This window comes from Juglans regia, chromosome 1, assembly GCF_001411555.2.
Source record: "Juglans regia cultivar Chandler chromosome 1, Walnut 2.0, whole genome shotgun sequence".
NCBI classification, from domain to species: Eukaryota; Viridiplantae; Streptophyta; class Magnoliopsida; order Fagales; family Juglandaceae; genus Juglans; species Juglans regia.
In genome coordinates this window covers 41,738,666-41,757,311 of record NC_049901.1, presented here as the reverse complement: position 1 = coordinate 41,757,311, position 18,646 = coordinate 41,738,666, and the positions used below count along the sequence as shown (strand labels likewise).

Sequence of the window (18,646 nt, the reverse complement as noted above, 5' to 3'; positions counted from 1 at the left end):
GATGGATAGACCTGGCTCTGCAATTTGTCACTTAACGCAGTGGAAGGTGTAGGGATAAATGGGTCAAGCAAAGTTCAATTCAATGAAAACTGAACCCTCTGAAAATATAGAAATCTTGAAACTCCATGTCTTGGCAATATTTGAGTTGAGGACCCATCCCCTATAAAAACCATCTTGAACTCAAAACAAATCATTCGCAATCCAAGACAAGTAGACAGCACCTGGTGGTAAGAGAGTATCACTTGATTAAGGTACGGATGGATAGTGAGATGAGATGAGATGGTTTTAGATGAAAATTAAAATTTAAATAAAATATTATTTTTTAATATCATTATTGTTTTGAAATTTGAAAAAGTTGAATTTTTTATTATATTTTGTATAAAAATTTAAAAAAATTATAATGATGAGATGAGATAAAATATTTTTACTATTTAAACGGGTTTGTGAATAGTAATGAAAAAATATTTTGTAAGGTATTTTTAAGTATTTTGTGAATAATATTAAAAAAATAATGATAAAATATTAAAAAATATTGAATAATAATAAAAATTATATAAAAAATAATAATAAAATAATAAATAAAAGTGAAGTCTTTGAGAATATCTGAATTATTCTCCTTTATACCATGGGAATGCAGCAGACACGCTCCTTTGGCCTTAATAAAATTTATTAGTATATATTTAAATTTGTCTAAAAGGGTTGTTAGCCAACCGCTAGTCAAAGGGTTGATGGCCATTATTTGCTATTATTATATGGGTGGGTTTACGCCCACCACTGGGCTACCGCTAATGCATTTTCTGTTTTTTTTTTACATGATTTTTTTAATATTTTTTAATATTTTTTAAAAAATATTTATAATATTATTAAAAAATATTTACTTAATCACAGTAAAACAAAACTTAAAAAAAAATAAAAAATTTCCAGCGGGAAGCATAACTTTTTCCTATTATTATATAATCTGACTATATATCTCTCTAATATACCATTTACATTTAGTATAAGATGAGTTTTACAGTTATAAAAAAACTCTATAAAAATAAAATATAAATTGATGATTTCATATGATACATTAGATTTATTTTTAATAAAATTAATTTATAATTTAACGTATTACATCAAATCATATTAATTTATGAGTAATTTTATAAAATGTATACGCGGTATTTTTGTTAAATGGATGCTACAGATTTAAGTGAAATAAAAGATATATGTGCTCGCATCAATAACTTTTGATTATTTTCCCCATTTTCCCTTCTCTCTTTGTATTATTATCTAATATCTACCTTTTTTTATTATTTTTTTTTTGATAAAAAAATTCTGTTTTCTCGAAAGTTTCTCTACGTATGTAATATTACTACGAAAATAGATAAAGAGTTAGATAAAGTGGCGTGGGCTTCTATTCATTTGTCTTTTGGTGGCCCTGCCCCGGATCCCTTATATAATTATATTCATTCGTCTTTGGGTGGCCCTCTCTCGGCTAACCATAACTACGTAGTACAACTCCTGAACTACACACCATTTTCTAGTCTCTCTCTAGTCTCTGCGATAAAGCTAAAGGACAGCCGTAAACTTACTCATCCTTCATCGTAACTTTTCTCACATGCTCTTCCTCACGTACTACTCGCTGCACCGTCTTTTGGTACGTCTTGTTTTTTTCCCTCTTTTTTCTCTTTTCTTTTCTGGATTTTGATGTTGATGTTTGGGTTTGGGGTTTAGGTTCTTTTGCGTGCTGGGTTTAGTGGGTGGATTTGAATAGAGGAGGATTACTAGTGGTACTTTTGTCAAGATGAATATGAAGGGTCTAATTCAGAGTCCCTCGTGTTCTTCTTCTCCTTCTTCTTCATCCTCTGCATTTCTTCGTCCTCCTTGCCGCGCCTATGCTTCTCGCAATTCTAAATTCCCAGTGTAAGATTCCAAAATCTTTTTTTTTTTCTCCTTTTTTTCGTTTTGCGGATTACAAATATCTGTGCATGTATGCATCTAGATATATGATTCACTCGTAATGATTGTTTTTTTTATAAGAGATTCACTCATAATGATTGTTTCGTTTTCGTAATTTTATATGGCGGTTCTTCTTTTGAATTTATAGTCATTTGTTTCTGGATTTATATTTGTATTTATATTTATTTATTTTACAAGTTGTTGTAGTTTTGAATTTTTTGTACAGCCATTGATATATATTTCATTCGATTTTATTAGTTAGCGATTGATACATCAGTAGCACTTAGCAGGAAACGAAGAAGAAAAACAAACGTCCGTATCCATTAGTAACTAGCTATTATATCTAGAGCAATGTTACTAGCTTTTTCTTTGTGTGAAATTTGGTTTCTATTTTCACCATCTTTGTGCAATGCATGCATAGGCTTTTTTTTTTGGGTAAACAAAATTTTATTGATAATAAGAATAGCAAGAGCCCAGCTACACGGGACATATACATGAGCATTGCCTATGCATGATAATCTAGTGATACAAGAAACTCATGAAATGTCAACTATTGATCCAAAAGCGTCAAGACTGTTGGATATTAATTTAGTTAAACCTTTAACCCTCAGGATCATAACATTTCACCATGCTTTAGAATCCAACGTCCACGGCGGCTCACTCTATCGACACTGACTTGGTTGTAGCCCTTTCCCTTTTGGCAGCTTCACTCATCTATTAATATTCAATGAATTAATACTATGTCCATACATAGTACCAATACATTTTAATCTAGCTTGTAAGTTGCCTCCTCCGTGACTTGAACTCGTGACGTTGTCTCTGCTTTGATACCAATTGTTAAAGACCCAACTATTGATCCAAAAGCCCTAAGACTGTTGGATATTAATTTAGTTAAACCTTTAACCCTCAGGATCATAACAATGACTTTGTATTGGAGCTGCAAGTCTTCCTCATAGTAATTCACCCTCCATGTAGATCACTAGATGCCGTTACTGTTATTCAAAATTACTGTTATTCTCTAATATCTTTCCTCTGTTTTTAATTTTCTCTCACATTATGCTGATTTCTGAAAATTAGTTTTATGAATGTTTCTTTAATTATTCCTATTCCCTATTGCATCATTGCGTTTCCTGGTAACATTATTAAAAGTAATGGTTTTACGTTACTGCATTGTTGTAGCTAAATTCAGTTATAATTTCCAATTACAAAGCAAATATTTTAATACCATATCTGAGAATTGATGTAGTATATAAAAAATTATATATTTATTTTCTTATATATATATTTTTTACTTTCATAGGCTGTTCCCACAGGCAATATGTACCTCCCAAAGGATACATCGTTGCTCTGGTCCTTCAAAGAATTACATAGATGCAAGATTTTCTTCTGGATGGTCTGAAACAAAATCTTTATTTTCAAAGAAATCCCTAAAGAAGTATTTGATTCCATTGGGAGCACTTGTGACCTCAAAAACTCAAGATGTCTCCAATGCACCTATTGTTGGTGATGATAAGATTGGAGTCTTGTTGCTGAACCTTGGAGGTCCCGAGACTCTTGAAGATGTGCAGCCTTTCTTGTTTAACCTTTTTGCTGACCCGGTAATAAGTTCTTGATTTTTCTTTAATTGTTTCAAATATTTATATATCCCCCAATTGTAAATTTGCAGCATTTATAATAATTATTTTTTTGTTAATGTTTTGCCTTGAGCAAATGCTAATGGAAGGTTCAAAACCAATTAAATTATTGACAATTATATTAAATTTGATTCATCAATTATTCTTTGTTAGATGGTTGATTTCTAGATTTGGTTTATTGATTTTTTTTTGTCTTCACAAATTATATTGGAAGACATGTATGTGGAATGGTTTTGTTTGCTGGGGAATAATATTTATTTTGAAAATTTTAAAAGAAATTCATGGTTCCTTATTTATATTGAAGCTTCAGCTGTGTTGTTTAATGACTATGATAAGTGGAGTTTTGGATATTTCTGTATTTATGATTTAAGATAGCTATCACATGGTTGGCATCTTGGCTAAGCTTCATAACTTTGAACATTTTTATGGGCATGCCTTGCTATCACTCTCTCTCTCTCTCTCATATATAAGCTTATAATGGGCAACAAAGTTAATTACTATATTGGTCACCTGGGTATGGTCTTTTTCGAAACTAGTCCTTATTGACGTGACAATGATCCATGTGGCAGCGCCATATACCACAGTGGTTCCTTTGTCCATGTTTAGATATGGATTATTTAAAAACACTGATGTGACACTAACTAGTCACATCAGATCCAATAAAAAGAGGACATGTTTCACAATTCAACCAACGCAGTATTCATGTAACCATCATCCACATTAATGCATCTTGACATATGGTAGCCTTGCTAGACATGCTAGCTATGCAACCATGTCATCAAGTTGGACACATCAGATTAATAAAAAAGAATAGAAAATGGTAATACACTTTTCACACTTATCTCGTTTAGATCCAAAACTCCCAAATTGTATACCCCATGAATCCTGACACTGTGATTCGCATTGCTTGACTTAAAGACCCATAGACATCATGGTGGAGCACCAATCAGATTCATTTGTGCAACATTTCTTCATCTATGTAGCATGCATCGAAGATATGATCATCTTCGTCCTTGGGGGCATGGAGGCCACAAACAGTATTGGCATTTTCAGCTATATTCATTTGAACATGCACAATCGCCTCCCAAGATTCTCTAAGGTCCATAAATACACCAATGGCGCTTGATGGCCATAGTGTCAAAATCGTTGTTACCACTATTGCCTTCAGCACCATGCCCTAAGGACAAGGACGATGACACCCCAATGGCATGCTGCTCAGATGAAGCCAATGGCATGTTCCACTGTGACGATTATGTGGCTTCGAGTCAAGCAATTCGAATTGCACTATTAGGGTTTGTTGGGAACGCAATTTGAGAATTTTCGATTTAAAGAAGATAAGTGGGAATTGTCATTTGCCCACCTAGTTTTGTTTTTCTAATATTTTTTACTAATCTTACATGTTCGACTTGATGACATGGCGACGTTGCTGGTATGTCTAGCAGAGTTGTTAGATGCATTGATGTGGCAATATGATGATGGGGATGCTAGTTTGGTTTTATAATGACTTGTGTCCTTTTATTGTGCTTGACATGGCTAGTTAGTGCCACATCAGCATTTTCTGCAATGAGTTAACAGAAATTAGACCTTGGGTTCACTTTGGTATATGGACATCATGACAGGGATTGTTGCTACTTTTTTAAACTGTAGGGACTGGTTTGAGACAAGGTCAAACCCCAAGGGCCAATGCCGTACTTTCCCCACAATTTAAACACATGGAATGGTAATAGAAAACAGTAACACCATGATTAGGCTGTGGGTTTTGAGTTTCATTATCAACTATAATTGATCGTCTTTTTTCTTACATTGGAGGTGGACATTCATTTTGCCATCAATGGTGCTGTATTCATTTGACTTCATGCTATCGGACAGGATATTATACGACTACCAAGGTTGTTTCGTTTTCTTCAAAAGCCCCTGGCACAATTCATATCTGTTCTCCGGGCTCCCAAGAGCAAAGAAGGCTATGCCTCAATCGGTGGTGGTTCTCCTCTTCGACGAATAACTGATGCGCAGGCATGACTTTCTGTTGACTTTGACTTGATTTTTTTCAGTTGCTAATATTATTTAGGTTTGGTTTGGATAGTGAGTTGAGATGAGATGAGTTAGAAATGGTTTGAGTTAAAATTTTTATGGGGTTTTGGGAAAGGAGAGAGAAAAAGTTAATTAAAAATATTATTAAGTTATAATATTGTTAGACTATAAGTTTTTAAGTTGACTTTTGTTTGTAATAATTAGGTAATGATTAGATGAAAAAGTTGAAGATTTGAAATTGAAAAGTGTTTGTGTTTGTGGTGTTTGGCTATTGAGATGAGATGGAAGCATTTCTCCATCCAAACCAGGCTTTAATCTTCTTATTTCTATAGCTTATTCATTTATTTTGGTTTATACATGAGCTTAGTTATTGTGGTTCATTTATTAAGTGTATTGTGGTTTCACTAATCGATAGTTGTAACAAAAGAAAATGTTAAGATGATTCATAAAACTTTGGTATTTCCTGCCAAAATTATATATATATTTTTTGCTGATTTGATCACTTCAAATCCTAGTTTGTTTCTACTTTGTTCTTCCCTTTAAGTTGTGGAAAAATATTTTCTGCTCCCTTTCTCGTGATACTTTTAATGGATGCCTGAAAACATCATCCAGTAGAGGTTAATACTGTGATGCATGGTGATCTCTGGTGGATCTTAAATATTATTCAAAATAGCAGTTCTAGCATGGGCTCTTTTTTGGCTTTAGTACGAACTCTCTGGTTATGTGATGTCAAGATAAACTGGAATGCAACCCAAATATGTTGATTGTGGATGTTAAATGTATTATTTCTTTTGCTCATTTTACTTCGACAGCGAGAACCTAGATAGTTTTGGAATATCTCATATGAATTTTGGCTTTAACTTTCAAATTATTCAGCAAGGTAAATTTTTTCTCAGATCTAGATTCAGGCATAGCAGTTTATTAAAGCTATTGAATTTGCGAAAGATCATAGAAATTTTCCAGTTTATACTTATTGCAAAACTTCAAAATTTGAAAATTTTCATGTTGAATGAAGTATCATCATATTGGGATTATAGTAACAATAGATGTGGGAAACTCAGGTGTTTTTGTTTACAGCTTGATTATTTATTTATTTATTTTTACATGTTTTCTATAAGAACTCTTCTCATTTTTAAATGTTTTATTGTCTCTCTCAAAATGTAATTAACATTTTATGTTGGCTTTGGTTGGAAAGGATTTTTTACGCTACATTCATGTATTTATACTATCTGGCTCTTAAAAACTTCTTTTGCCTTAAATTTGAGCTTATCCCTGCCTATTCAATTGCTATCCTTCTATATGTTCAGGCTAAAGAGTTGATGAAGTTCCTCTGGGAAAAGAATGTCCCAGCCAAGGTGTATGTTGGTATGCGTTATTGGCATCCATTCACTGAAGAAGCTATTGAGCAGGTATCTGGTGGGCTCTTAAGATGCTACCATTGGTGGATGTTTTTTCATGCTATTCTTTTACTAATTTTGATTCATAATAAGCTTCTATCTTTGCTATTTGTTTTAGAAGATAATGCTGAATAATTGATCTTCTTCTGATGATGTTGATGGTCAAAGGCTTTTTTTGCTTTTAATTCAACTGGAGCTAAAGAGACTAACGCTTATGTGTGCTTTTAATTTTATATATTTCTAATTACTAGCACATTGTTTGTACTTATAAAAAAAAATGACTAGTACATTGTTTCAAGTTTTTGCAACGCCTGTTTTTCATATTTGTTCTTTGATAATATTGTTAAAAAGTAAATGTGGGTTACTTTCAGAAATAACAACTTCGGTCTGTGGATTACTTGGTAAGTGAAACATCGAGTCACTTTGATCTTTACCATTCAATTCTGTTGTGTGGTATTTTTGTCTTGGGTGCTGCTTATTGGTTTAGAAGTTATAACTCAAATGTAAATTTGTCTTTTTAACTTTTCTTGAGGGGAAGGGTTGTTTTGTTATATAACCGCATATTCTTCTCATTGAATGCTGGTAATTGGCCACATGAATCTTGCTTTACCACTGTAACTGATTTAGAGTGCAATATTCAGTTTTACCGAAAGTTGCATCATGTGTGTAAGCTTGTAGTAAAAAAGTGTTTTTGCAAGTAGGTGGTATGATACTAATATAGTGAAATGTTAAAAAATTGTTGGATTTATAAGTAATTTAATTTCACTAAAAAGCTCAAAATGTGTATCCCAAGTGCACAGGTTGTATGCAAGAGAGATACCTACTAGAAAGAATGTTTGTCGGGAAAAAATGGAAGGGTAGGTTTGGGAGTTGGGATGCGAGTTATGAACTGTGGTGAGTGGTATGTTGGTCCCATTTTCAATTAAGTTGTTCTGGTGAGTGGCGAGCAATTAATTAGTGACCCATTCTTCTCCTTGGTTTTATCGGTTGCACTCTTGCTGAAGCTGTTAATGAAAATATCATTATATTTAATCTTTCAATATTGAGTTTGCTTGGGAAATACTTATAAAAAAAAAAAAAAAAAGTTTGCTTGGGAAATAAGTTGATATATCTGGTACTTTTCTTTCTCGAATATAATAACAACTAAATTTGTTGATTGTTCTGCTCTGCTGTTGTTGTTTTAGTGGATTCACCCCAAGCCTACTTTCATTATCAAGGTTTCGGTCGATACTATCTTTGTATACATAAACTTGCTGTAGGGTTGAAAATGTGGATCTGGCTACTGATTTTCTTTTCAAAATAATTTTGTAGATAAAAAGAGATGGAATTACAAAGCTTGTTGTCCTTCCACTTTATCCACAATTTTCAATATCAACCAGTGGTTCTAGCCTTCGACTCTTGGAGAGTATATTCCGGTGATTGCCAAGCACGTGATGCTATTATGTTATGCTTATTCAAAAGCATAATTTAATATCGTTAATCTGACAATAATTAATTGGTTCATCAGGGAGGATGAATATTTAGTCAACATGCAGCACACAGTAATACCTTCATGGTACCAGCGTGAAGGGTACATAAAGGCCATGGCAGATTTGATTGAGAAGGAGTTGAGAAATTTTGACTTCTCTGAACAGGTAGTGCATCTTTAAATGTTTTCAATTTCTTTCTTATTTGTTGAATTTGGTCTTATTCTTTCTTCTTCGAATTATCGATTTAATTTGAGGTGCTCCAGAACATGTGCAAATTCTTGATTCATGGTTTATCACGTTTGGATTTTTTTATTTACCTGAAATCTTGTTATTTGTAAACCATATGTCATTATTTCTTTTGATAAATAAACGATTGTATTAATAATAATAGGCTTAGCCCAAGTACACAAGAAGGTATGCACGAGTTAACTCCTATCTAGGAAGAATAAAACGAAACAAGAAAGTCATGAATGCCAAGGCCATTAAACAAGAAAGTCATGTATGGCCCATAAAAATAATGTTCTAACAAAAAGTGATCTAAATTCCTCTATTGAGCGTTCTTTGTCTTCAAACATCCGATCATTTCGCTCCTTCCATAGGCACCACAAGATAAATTGGCACCATTTTCCACACAGCTATGATTTGGGGTTCCTCTTAGATTTGTCTAGCTGGCCAAGAACTCAACCATTGTGGCAGGCATGAGCCAAGCTAGCTCTAAGTTGCAGACACCTCATCCAATAGCTCTCTAGCAACCTCGCATGCAGTAAAAGATGATCTACAGTCTCACCACTTTTCTTACACGTAGCACCAGTCTACTATGATCACCCTTCGTTTTTGTAAGTTGTCCATCGTCAAAATCTTACCCAAAGAAGCTGACCAAACAAAAAATGCCGCTTTAGGAGGTGCCCTATTTCGCCAAATCTTCTTCCATGGGAATTGATTGTCTTGCGATTGTGTGAGAGACTTATAAAAAGAACAAACTGAGAACATGGCTTTACCTGTTGGTATCCACCACAACTTGTCAACTCTTTGAATGTTCGGTCTCATGGAGTATAAAAGACGAAAAAAATCCTCAAAGCTACCAATTTGCCAATCTTGGGCAGCCCTACTAAAGTTCACGTTCCATTGGACTTGATCCCCAGATAGCACCATAACATCAGCCACTGAAGCTTATTTTTCACAAGCAATCATGAAAACTGAAGGGAATAAATCCTTACGGGCGTTATCCCCACACCCGTAGGTCACTCCAGAATTTAATTCTAGAACCATCTCCCAACATAAGTCTAGTGTGACGATTTAAAACCCCCCACCCTCATCTAATATGCTTCCAAACTCCCACTCCATAAGCCCTACTCACCTCTCTAGTGCTCCATACACCCCCCCCCCAACACACCTCCATATTTAAGGTCTATCTCCGACTTCCATAGAGTTTCCGGTTCCATAGTGCATCTCCACAACCAATTCCCAAGTAAAGCCCTATTAAAGATCCTCATATTTCTAATTCCCAACCCACCAGAAGAAATTGGAGAGCATACCTTATCCCACTTGACAGGTGGAATTTGAATTCATCCCCCATACCACTCCAAATGAAATCACGATACAATTTTTCAATCGAGTCACCACACTTACTTGAATGGGGAATAGAGATAGAAAGTACATTGGTAAATTGGACAGAGTGCTTTTGATTAAGGTGATCTGACTACCTTTCGACAAATACAATCTCTTACAACCAGTTAATCTATGTTCAATCTTCTCAATCATTGTATCCCAAATCGATTTAGCCCGTGATGCTGCCCCCAACGGAAGACCAAGGTAATTCATGGAAAGAGAGGAAACCTTACATCCAAGAATGTTAGCCAACCGTTGGATATTGCAAACATTATCAACTGGCACCAACTCTGATTTTTTGAAGTTCACTTTCAGACCAGATGTCGCTTCAAAACAAAGTAAGAGAGCCCTCAATGCTCGCATCTAGTTTTGTTCTGCCTCACAAAAAATAATGTATCATCTATAAACAATATATGAGAAATGTTAAGAGTACCCCTATTGGGGTCACCAACCAAGAAACCAGTCACAAAACCACTATTAACCAAAGCCGAGATCATTTTGCTAAGCGCCTCCATAACTATAACAAATAAAGAGGAGACAAATGATCCCCTTGTCATAGGCCCCTCGAGTTGTTGAAGAAGCCATTTGGGCTGCCATTTACTAACATTGAAAACTTCACCGCTGGGATACACCATTTGATCCACGAACACCATCTCTCCCTAAAACCACATCTCCCAAGCAAATAAATTTAGAAGTCCCAATTCACATAATCATAAACTTTCTCCATATCCAATTTACATAAGATCCCCTTATTGCCGGATTTTATTCGACTATCAAGGCATTCATGGGTTTTTTTTATAAGTAAAAAAAAAAATGAATCAAGAATTTGCCTATCCCTTACAAAAATGTTTTGGGGTTTCGAAATAATCTTTCCCAACACCTCCCCTAGACGATTTGCAAGCACCTTGGATATGATTTTATGCACCCCATTTACAAGGCTAATGGGTCGATAATCTTTCACTTCCGTTGCCCCAAGCTTCTTAGGAATAAGTGCAATAAAAGTTGCATTTAGGTTTTTTTCAAATTTTCCAACCGAAAAAATTCTTGAAACACCTTCATTAAATCCTCCTTCACCACATCCCAACATGTTTGAAAGAAGCCCATAGAGATGCCATTAGGACCAAGTGCTTTATCTTTAACCATTTTCCTCACCACCCCAAGAACCTCCACCTCCTCAAAGGATCTCTCCAACCGCGGAACACTTTGTGGCTCAATGGACTCAAAGGCTAGTCCATTAAGCTTTGGCTACCATCCCACTTGTTCAGTAAGTAAGTATTCAAAAAAATCAGCAACATGCTCTCGAATCATAGGAGTCTCTGTACAAGCTACGCTGTCTATATTCAGCATTTCAATGGTATTAGTTCTCCTATGAGAGTTTGCCACTCTATGGAAGAACTTCGTACTTCGATCGCCTTCTTTCAACCACAATGCTCTGGATTTTTGGTGCCAAAAGATCTCCTCCAATAATATAACCCTGTCTAATTCTGACACTAATTATGCCTTCTGAGATAACTCTTCCAAGGAAAGGACTCAGCCTTCTTGTATCCTTTCTAATTCTTGTATCTCTCCGAACATAGACTTCTTCCGGTCACCTATATCACCAAAGGACTGAACATTCCAAAGCTTTAAATCGCGTTTCAATGTTTTAAGTTTACCTGCCAAAATGAAACTAGGAGTGCCATGTATCTGATATGAGGACCATCATTGCCTAACCTTCTCCACAAAGCCTTTAGTTTTCAGCCATCTATTTTTGAATTTAAAATACAGACGCCTTCCTTGAATCCCACCACAATCCAACAAGATAGGAAAATGATCGAAACAAATGCGAGGAAGCCTCTTTTGGCATAGATCCGGATAGTGGCTTTCCCACTCCGACGAGACTAAAAATCTATCTAGTGTAGACCACGTATGGTGATTTGACCATGTAAATGCTCCACCAATGAGAGGAAGATCCACTAATCCCAAGTCGAGATTACACTCCGAAAATTCCATCATTGCAAGTCGCATCCTACTTTCTCCTGATCGTTCGCTTGGAAACCTTATAACATAAATCACCGCCTATTGCACCATGGTGTGTCCCACCAACTATGAACTCCCGCTATTTCCTCCCATAGAAGTCTTCTATTGCTATCTAGGTTCGACTCATATGCCAGCGAATGCCCACAAAAAATTATCTTCCACATTCTTGAAGTAACAGGCCACTGAGTACTGCCCAATGAATTACTCCATTTTCTCTACCACTCATCTATCCCACATAATTAATATACCTCCCGAAGCCCCATCAGATGCCTAGGTAAGCCCAATCCACATAGGTACAGCTCCATAAACTTCGAACAATTTTTCTTGTAATAAGTTTCAGCTTAGTCTCTTGTAAACACACAGTGTCCGCCTTCCACTCAGGAAGAAAGTTTTTCACCTGAAAACACTTATTAGCCTTGTTGAGCCCTCGGACATTCCAAGAAATAATTTTGGGTTTCATTAAGATGATGTTATTCCCTTCCCTTTGGTTCTTTCTCTGCTTGAGCCTTCATGGTTTAGAGGCCAAGTTAGTCTCTTGAGCTCCTTCTGTTTTTTAGAACCTGATTTCTTTTGTTGAACATGCCCATCTTCAATGGCTGTGAGCAAAGCCATAAATTGTTCTTTAAAGCCCTCACATTCAATTCCCACACAATGTTATATTTCATTTGTCTTGTGTAAAACCCAATCAGAGACACTATACTAACCTGGCAGAAAGCAGCTTAGGGATACTAGCTCCCCAACCATGTCTATCACGCCCCTGGGTGTCCATTGTGATTGCAACGACACCCCCATTTCTTTCTCAACACAGTTGGACCTACCACCCCACTCAAAGGGGTCCGTAATAGGCACTAACATCTGAGAAAGCCCCTCTGAAACCTCATATGTGTTCTCTACTTCAATAAACAACGTACTGGCCACTTCCAGATGCTGTGACACCTTCATCGGTGGGGAAACCACCTGGGTCTGGAGAGGAGACTTGCCCTTGCTGTCTGTCGGCCTTGTCTGGTCTGGTTGGGCCTGGGATCTGACATCCGACAGTGCAGCATCGACAATATCCATTTCAGGCTTTTCTGCCAACACCTATCTCTCTTTTTATCAAGTCCGTTATCTGCGCCTTTGTCGACGGTTTTGTGGCTATGGTCTTGTCTGTCAGGACCTTTGCCGGCGAGGTCAGGAGCCTCCCGCTGGTAGAAGGCCCAGCCACGTCCCCACCTCTCACTATCCACACAGGTTGAACACCCACCGTGGACTTCCCTTTGTTTTCTTACATGGGCTGAAGCCCAGATCGTGGGCCCCTTATTACCTTTGGGCCACCAGCTCTTTCATGTTCTTTTGACGAACCTGCTACTCGAGGCCCATCAGACCTTGCCAAGTCCCTTGGTTGCTTATTACTCCCCATGGGTTGAAGCCCAGCTTTCTTGCCTACACCCATATGTTTGTTAGGCTCAATATCATTCCTAGGTGCAAAGCCCAAGCTCGTAGCCCTATCCTCCTGAACATAGCGTATTAGAGCAGCCACTTTCTCCTGCAGATCTGTCAGTTGGGATTGCATGCCCTCTAGAGTACTGTGCATGTCATCGTTTGCCTAAGTGACAACGAGCTTGCCACCGCCTCCATTCTAGTGCACCTAGTCTGAACCCGTACTGTGTCAGGCCATTTCCGCTCTTTGACCTTGTAGGCATCTCACCGTGGTTTGCTATTGAGTCCTACCACCACCGGCCCTGCTACGCGAATACTGCACTCGGGACTACATCGGCGCCATCGTCTGCACCAAGGCCTCCTTGTACGACCGACTTTGTGTTTTACTCCCCATCCCTGACGGTTTCCATGATACTTCGCCCGAGTTACAAAACACGATCCCCTCCCCCAAAATGGCCTCCCTGAATGCATCTGCCATCCTCCTCCACCCCGTCCCCTCCAATGTCTTCTGGTACAAAGATAAAACTTCGCTTTCCACCCCCACCATATTCTACTAACGCCATGAAACGGCTATTGACATTTGAACACCTCTGTGCAATGAAGCTCTTGTTACCCTCCCTTGATGTGGTATAAAAATCCTTTGTCCCCCCTTCAAACACTCCTCTAATGCTTTAGCAAACTATTGCACCGAAACCATCCCAAGAAGTCTCACTTCCTTAACTATCGTCTAGCTCCTTTCTGTAATGATGAGCAAGGAGCTTCCTTCCTTCCTCAAACCGAATGTTTTTTATTATATATCTAAATTTCTTCTGAACCCCATCCTACTCCGCGACCCCTACAACTCACTGCTCAATCGTCGTGATCTAACCGCTTAATCCCACCAGACCTCATCAGAGTTTTTGGTTGTACAGAAAACTTTGGTTGTATGGACATAATTATATATATGTCATTATTATATGGCAATTGTGGGGCAATGTTCCTAACTCCTAAGCGAGTATCTTATCCTTCTTGTTTTGAACATTTATTTACTTGGTAAAAAACAGTTGTATATTATTGCAGTCCTCAACGAAACCAGAAACTTTTGTATGCGTCTACTAGACTTGAGATGCTTTTTCTTGCACTATGCTATTGCTAGACAGCTTTGATTATTAGTTTTCTTTCTATTTAGGATTTCTTGGGTTATACCTGATTCAATGGGGGGAGCTTTTAGTGTGTTGAGAGGCAGCTCCAAAAGAAATAGTGAATGTTGCGCCTTTACGCTTGACGGGGAGTACTTAGAGCGAAATGAATGCTTGGGATTTTGGTTGGTGGACCTGAAATCTCATTGCTTAAAACTGACATCATTGTTTTTGAGATTAATTTTCAAGTGGATGAGAGTGGTGGAGCATTTTTTTTCTTCATCTTTTTTTGGATCGTTTATCTCTCTCTCTCTCATTTTGCTGTCAGTTGACTTATGTGTACCTGGGCTATCTCCTTTATACTTCTATTATCTGCATACCGAGCTCATGCTTATTCTTTTTACTCTTTCAGAAGCTTCTCTTTTTTTTACATCAAAGTTACAAGCTTTAAATGTTACTTTGTCATATCATTCTGGTACAATGTCACCCAGTATAACTGAGAATGGCATAGTAGGTTATGATATTCTTTAGTGCGCATGGGGTGCCACTTGCATATGTTGAAGAAGCTGGTGATCCATACAAGGCAGAGATGGAGGAATGTGTGGATTTGATAATTGAAGAATTAGAAAAGAGGAAGATAAATAATGCTTACACTCTTGCTTATCAGGTACTTCGTGATTTTATATTGCTTTTGTACTCCCATCTTTGTATTTCCTTATTATTAGCGGAGAATAACAGTGTCCAATCTTATGCTTATGGATAATGGTGGACTTTGAACTCTAACACGGACTCTAAACCCATGGTGTGGCCACTGTTGGCTACCCCAGGCCACCCACGGGGTGACCAGCAAGACCCTTATCGTGCCGATGGTGGCCACCCCTTGAGAACCTGATTTTGGTACAATGTCACCCTTTTTTATTTTAAGTTTTTTTTTTCTAATTTTATTTTATCAAGTTTTATTTTTATTTTTATTTGGTGCAGTCTTTTAAGTATAATCTTTCTTGTTTTGTGTATTTTTTCTAATCATAGTTGATTCAATAAATGTTGTAATTTTTATGACTTTAATATTTTTGGTTGAGGTGGCTTGCTGAATGGACATTATTTAATTATTTGAAAGCTTACCGTTCTTTTGTGACGCTTATTCGTATGTGATTGGTTGTGACATGGCAAGTAAATGTCATTTTAGTTATTTCCATCAATGAAATTAACAGAGCTTAGATAGAGGGACCATTTTGATTTGTATGAATTACACCATCAATACTTATTAAAAAACGTATCACATTAACTGTTTGTGGCCGATCTTTCGTTGAATGTTGATTTTTTTTAAAGCTTATCTTCATAATGAAATACTTTGTCATTTGAATTGATGATGGTACTTAGGAGCCTTTTTATTGTCTAATGAACAATGTAAGTTGTTTTATTTGGTGTCTTTTTGCATGTAACCCATGCTACCATCGTGAACTCATTACATAGTAAATGTTCTTGCAGAGCAGAGTTGGACCTGTGGAATGGTTGAAACCCTATACGGATGAGACAATAATTGAACTTGGGCAAAAAGGAGTGAAACGTTTGTTGGCAGTCCCCATCAGGTAATGCGTGTCATTTGCCTTCCTTTCAATACCTCGTGCTTCCTGTTGGTCTATCCTTAATTCTGTGTGTGTGTGTGTTTGTCTCTCTCTCTCTCTTTCTCTCTCTCAAGCACAACACTCACGAAAACACCACATATGTTTGGAATACATTTAATAAAAACTTGTATGCTTGATTCACAGTTTTGTCAGTGAACACATTGAAACTCTAGAAGAAATTGACGTTGAGTATAAAGAATTAGCTCTAAAGTCTGGTATAGAAAAATGGGGGCGTGTTCCTGCCCTAGGTTGTGAACCAACCTTCATTTCAGATTTGGCTGATGCTGTGATTGAGAGTCTCCCATATGTTGGAGCCATGGCAGTCTCAAACCTCGAAGCTCGACAGGTACCTTTATATTGGAGTTGAATCAATGTGCCATACGCAATTGAACATTTCTGTTTGGAATGGATACTGATACAATAAATTTGGATAGAGTACTCTAGGGCATCTAGTGAGAGCAAATGATGCTATAAGCTTTGCATTTTGTACTTCGCCCGTGCAATTGATCTTCTATTTGAATGATTTGTCTGTTGTCAAAGATCTGCTTTATTTTAGATGGTAGTTATGTGTCTTCAAAGATCTATTCCATATGAAGATAGTTACTTTATTTGAAATAAAAGCACATGTTCTTGAGAGTCTTTTCCTATTTATGAAGCTAGAAAAAAATCAAAGTGGAAGTTCTCTGTCTGCGTAGACGAGTGTTAGGTAGAGAAGCGTTGTGAGCAGGTCATATAAATATGAACCTTATGTTCAATGGCTTGTGTGCGTGAATAGCAATTGCTGTACATTTTGATAGGTATTTATAAACATTCAATTGATAGTAATTGAATCATTATTAGATTTCTTCTCTGCCGAAAGCTTTTTCATGTTTCTGGGGCCTAAGAGTCTGGGTCAGTACCAGCAGGGAAGGTTGATGTTCAAGCTTTTCTGCTTTGTTTTTACTTTCATAATTGTTGATTGTGCATAAAATTCAAATTTGTCTTCTTAAGCTTTTATGAACTTTGTCAGTTCTGAAACTTGGTGAAGCCTTGCGTCTAGAACTTTGCTTTTCAAGGTAAAAAAAAAAAATCCAGATTAATTTTCATGGAATGGAAGTTTGATCCAAGGTTTGGATTTTTTGCAGTCTTTGGTTCCCCTTGGCAGCGTAGAAGAATTATTGGCAGCATATGATTCACAACGCAGGGAGCTACCAGCACCTGTTACAGTGTGGGAATGGGGTTGGACAAAAAGTGCTGAAACTTGGAATGGAAGGGCAGCTATGTTGGCAGTGCTTGTTCTATTGGTGCTAGAAGTCACCACTGGGGAGGGTTTTCTACACCAGTGGGGCATATTGCCGCTGTTTCGGTGAATCTCTCCCTCTTCCTTCATGGAAATTAATGGAGCCACTTGTAAATTTTGTTTATGCATACTATCAGCATCTTCCATACATGCATCACATTTGGCTCTTGCAGCATGGACATCGATATGAATAAAATGTTACATAAAAATATGTATCATAGTGATTTTGGTTTGTATGCATGCAGACTGTTCCTTGAATGTATGTTGTAAAGCTTTTTGCTTTGTTTTTTTCGTTTGTGCTTGTTATTTTCCACTGGTGAGAAATTTTCCGAACGTGGTTTGTGGTGAAACAGTTTTAGCGTATATTTTGAAATTGGTTAACAGTATACTTTGCAACCAGCTATATTCATGGCCGTAAAGCTGTTGGCCTTCCCATTTCGGCTGGCTATGGATCGACTTCTGAAAGAATGAGAACATTTATGAAAGCAGCGAATTGAGATAAAAGTTTTCGATCCTGGGACCTGTGGGTTATGGCCACATTAGGTACCTACTTCTAGAGCAATGGAAGAACAAAGACGAAGATGTGCAGGTTTATGAGCAGCTTCCAAATAGAGTATCTTATGATTCGATGCTGAGGAAGAGCAGGTTCTGCTTGTGCTCAAGTGGGTATGAATTAGCAAGTCCGAGAGTTGTAGAGGCAATCTATGCTGAATGTGTGCCAGTGTTGATTTGTGATATGCTGATAGCTATGCACTACCCTTTAGTGATGTTCTAAACTGGAAGACATTTTCTTTGCAGTGGAAGTGAAGAGCATACCAAACATCAAAACAATATTGATGGGCATATCTCAAAGACAGTACTTGAAACTTCACAAGAGAGTAAAACAAGTGCAAAGACATTTTTTTGGTGAATGCACCTCCTAAGACATTCGACATTCGACATTTTCCACATGACTGTTCACTCTATCGGCTTAGGAGATTGAACATCCTCATTCAAGATCAATAACAGATGATGAAAGGATTAATTGGGAAAAGCTTGAAAATGCGATTGGATTGGTCCCCCCAGCTAGGACTGTTCACCCAACCTGAAATTAACTATTCCTACTC

General features: G+C 37.0%; 1 protein-coding gene across 1 annotated transcript; it reads left to right on the top strand.

The window, feature by feature from the left end:
- Nucleotides 1-1,458: 1,458 nt before the first annotated feature.
- Nucleotides 1,459-17,832, top strand: LOC109012761 (ferrochelatase-2, chloroplastic-like). The gene is made up of 11 exons (XM_018994549.2): nt 1,459-1,639; nt 1,717-1,905; nt 3,242-3,539; nt 5,445-5,588; nt 6,914-7,015; nt 8,315-8,418; nt 8,511-8,637; nt 15,151-15,303; nt 16,125-16,225; nt 16,406-16,607; nt 17,386-17,832. Exons 2-11 carry the CDS (start codon nt 1,787-1,789, stop codon nt 17,608-17,610), a joined length of 1,575 nt encoding a protein of 524 aa, XP_018850094.1. The 5' UTR covers nt 1,459-1,639; nt 1,717-1,786; the 3' UTR covers nt 17,611-17,832.
- The last annotated feature ends 814 nt before the right edge of the window (nt 17,833-18,646 follow it).